We start from the raw sequence: 3847 nt of genomic DNA, 5'->3' as shown, positions 1-3847 counted from the left end.
CTATGCCTGTTTGCAGTTCACTAGCTTACAGGATTATCTCGGTAAAGCAGTCAGTACAAGTTCTTTCCGTTTCATAAAGAACACGTTATCTCTTGGACCACGCTTGCTACATGGAGTAAAACAGGGGCATCAGATTCATCATTTTGCGCCATGTTCATAGATCATGCTGTACATGGCATCCTCATCTCTCCTGCAGGACATAAAAAAGGCAACACTGGGGATATCTTTGGTTCCTACTAGTAGATCCTAGTGGAGCACAGTGCATTCCAACAAGCCACCCATGTCAGATAATTTTTGTATGAAGGTTGATCTATATTCATGAAAAGTACACGTATATATCATCATAATTCATCACAATGGAAATACATGTAAGATCGATGTAGCCTACTCAACTATAAGAACACTGCATTATACACCCATGTTCTATGATAGTGCTACTATCACATGGGGTCATGGGTATGAGCCGAATTGAGACGTATATCTCTGAACGGAGGGTGGAGCTGGAATTGCGAATGAGTGATCCTTCTTCATGCCTCCCTGTAACTGTTTTGCTTCCTGAACTCTTCTGCCTTGCTTTTGATCATCTGCCCCGCATGGGGCAGCACATACATGTGTGTAGGATCAAGCATGCGCACGATGAACCTCTCGGATGCAGGCATAGAGGCATTCAGATCGACGACGAACTGCGCCATGGGCACGTCGCTGTATATATAAACAAAAAGGAATTAGTAACAAGCAGGTGTGGATTATGACGAAGCTGAAAGAGAGCAAGTGAGACATAAAATAAAGTAAAATAAAATGGTGCGGTCAGTTGGAGTTAACAGGATATAAACAGCCCCTTGATTGCGTCAACCATGTTTTCTGATCTGCGGACAGGAGAAGATACCTGATTGCATTGGGAAAGAAAACTTGTTAGTTTAGGAGCGAAAGTACTAAAAATCTAGATCAACTGCAAAGCACACACAGATAGATAAAACATGTAAGTAGAAAGCGGAGAATTTTATGACTCGTCCTCACCGCTGCTACGGTCTCAGCTCTTCAGCCGGCCGGCGAAAACCTAGCTCGGCTGTGGCTGCCTTTGAGCCCTGCTTCACGCTGCACTCGTCGCTTCTCGCCCCTGCCTGCATCTGCTGATTATTTATGCTACCGCTAGCCCAACACCGTAACCGAGTAGGATTCCAAAACAGTCTCGGGCCATCCCTTCGTTTCCGTGTGGGCCGGCCCATCCCATGATCGCCGCTCGTCAGCCCAGTCTCACTCGGAGTTAGTTTTTATTCCGGCCTCCGCAACGAAGAATGCGGTTCTTTCGACCAGAAGAAAATACGACAACAGTGCTACTTATTTCACGGAACCATCAACTCTCACAAAAAAACACACAAACATCAGAGTTGGTCCACACTTCAAAACAGGTAACCAACTGCAGCTTCAATTTCTCAACGCCAAAAAGTGCGTTGCCAAGTGGCTAGGACCAAGAAAAAGGCTCAACCCGGATACAAAGCAAGTCACTGAAATACACCAGTTTTTGAGACTCAAAATACGAATATATATTATTGATCATCATGGGTGAGGCATGGAAATGCCATCCAACCACCCATTCTATAGAAGTTCCGCAGATTTCAGCGCAAGTTAAGCATCTTTGGGAGGGAGGGAAACAATGCAAATAAATCGCAAGGTGGAATGATCATTCACTGCGGCTTCTCATAGCTGTTCTGGTCTCTGAACTCCCCTATCTTGCTTCTGATCATTTCTGCCACATGAGGCTGGACAAACATGTGTGTAGGATCCAGCATGTGCACGATGAACCTCTCTGATGCCGGCATTGAGGCATTCAGATTAACAATGAACTGTGCCATAGGTATATCACTGGAAAAAAAACAGAGGATTGACAGGAGTGCAGCTTGTTATGAACAACTCTAAAGGAATATTTTGTTAACAAGAAAACAATGATGGATTTGGTTTTCAGTTGTATCAGGAGCTTACCAGGAGATGAACAACCCCTTGATCGCATTAACCATCTTGTCTGTGCTACAGACAAGAAAATTACCTGATTGGCAAACAACACATCGATGTCAGCTGGAGTAGCAAGCAGCACAAGTACTACAAACTTTCGCACAAAGCAGATCATAAACCAACAGGCACACATAAGCTGTGGTGTTCTAAGATGGTAATGCAGTGATTCTCGAGCCAGCTGCAAAAGTAGCAGACCATAAACCAACAGGCACACATAAGCTGCGGTGTTCTAAGATGGTAATACTGAAATCATATGTAACTATGACTAAAGAAATCCTGCACTGCCTTATTCACCAAAAAGATCATTACAATATGTGTTATTTCCAATTTTACTTTCCTCCCTGAGCATTTTTTTTCTTCTGACAAAACGAGCAGTGGTAGCCAAATCATTTCGTTTTTGTTGTTGTTGTGTGTTTAAGCAAGACCCATGGTAATTGCTCACGTGTTCCCGGGCACATAACTTCAGCATGCAAGGATCTTGTAATTCCTCGTCCAGAACCGCAAAATCAATGGGAGCGCCACACGAATTACACCGAGAATCTACTGAACACAGCGACTCCACTGGCACATAATAACCCGTAGACAATAAACAAAATCTCTCCTTTTTTAATGGTAACAGCAAGTAGGACAACAATCAATCAAAGTCAATTGAATCAGCACTCCCACTTGGGGAGCTCCATCCGGACCTTGTCACCATGTCGATTGAAAATGGGGGGGGGGGGGGGGGGGGGGCAAGAACAAGCAAGTTCAGATGGGGGCCGCCCTCACCGCTGCTTAGCGTCGATGACCGTCCCCGAGATCTCGCGTCCGCTGCGGCTGCCTCGCCGGTTTCAGTCCTCCCGCTCCGGAATCGGATCCAACACCAAGGCTGAAGGCGGCTCCTCGCTCGCCGGCGTCGCCGCTCCGTCCGCCGGCCGTAACCTATATCTCCTTTTCCTTTTCTGGGCCGCTTTGCGGTTTAAAGAAGTTGTTGTTGGGCCTGTGGACTTCTCCATCCGCCCATGAAGCTCTCACGAATTTTTCGATTTGCTAGTGATCTGAAATTTTTTTCTTCATATCCAAATTACTATTAAAAAGAATAGTCACCCGAAGTAAACTACAATGACCGATGGTGCTGGGACCCATTGAAACAAGTGTGCAAGCTTCTTCTGAAACACATCCCACGAGCAAAAAAGAAGACAAGCACCCACCAAATCGAGCACTTTTTGTGTTGAAAGTTTGGAAAAAGGCCCGGCAGGGCGACGTGCAGCAAATGGTCCACCCTTGTTCTTTGTTAAGTCGGCGGCTGGCCAAAGGCATCCAAGGAGAAAGCATCGTCAATATTCTATTTTTTCTTTACATTACCGAAAACACACTATATATGCCTCCTAATTGTCACGACCCAAAAATTAAAGCACGGGATTAAAAATTAAGTAACATCATCATGAGCATCATCAAAGCATTATGGAGCATCATATGCACTTAATTACATGTGACCATCCATTTTTCTTGTGTGAATTATGTATAAGTTGTGAAGTAAGTTTAAATTTTGCTATGTGACTGTGCCCCCAAATATTTTATTCAAATACTAGATTTCAAATGGTGATTTGTGGATGTTTTTGTGCAATTTTTGAATGCCTAACCCGAGCCATAAAATTCTTGGAAAGTTTGAAAACTGCAACGTTGTTTGAATTTTTGTGAGCAATCCATGACGGATTTTTGAGCTCTTGTTGTTGCATTGTGTTCTTGATGTTTTAATCTAGCTCCAGTAAAAATTTGGTGAATTTTGGAGCCCGGGAAGTGCACGTTTTTGAATTTGTAAGTTGAACCGTTGCTTTGTTTTCTCTCCCTTTCCTCC

General features: G+C 44.1%; 1 protein-coding gene across 1 annotated transcript; it reads right to left on the bottom strand.

Annotated features, from left to right (window-relative positions):
• Window positions 1-1399: 1399 nt before the first annotated feature.
• Window positions 1400-2966, bottom strand: LOC112886361 (general transcription and DNA repair factor IIH subunit TFB5-like). The gene is made up of 3 exons (XM_025952246.1): window positions 2779-2966; window positions 1981-2044; window positions 1400-1863 (listed from the first exon to the last, which is right to left on the bottom strand). Exons 2-3 carry the CDS (start codon window positions 2013-2015, stop codon window positions 1686-1688), a joined length of 213 nt encoding a protein of 70 aa, XP_025808031.1. The 5' UTR covers window positions 2016-2044; window positions 2779-2966; the 3' UTR covers window positions 1400-1685.
• Between the last annotated feature and the right edge of the window lie 881 nt (window positions 2967-3847).

This window comes from Panicum hallii, chromosome 3 (genome assembly GCF_002211085.1).
Source record: "Panicum hallii strain FIL2 chromosome 3, PHallii_v3.1, whole genome shotgun sequence".
Lineage (NCBI taxonomy): Eukaryota > Viridiplantae > Streptophyta > Magnoliopsida > Poales > Poaceae > Panicum > Panicum hallii.
This window is presented reverse-complemented; position numbering and strand designations above follow the sequence as displayed.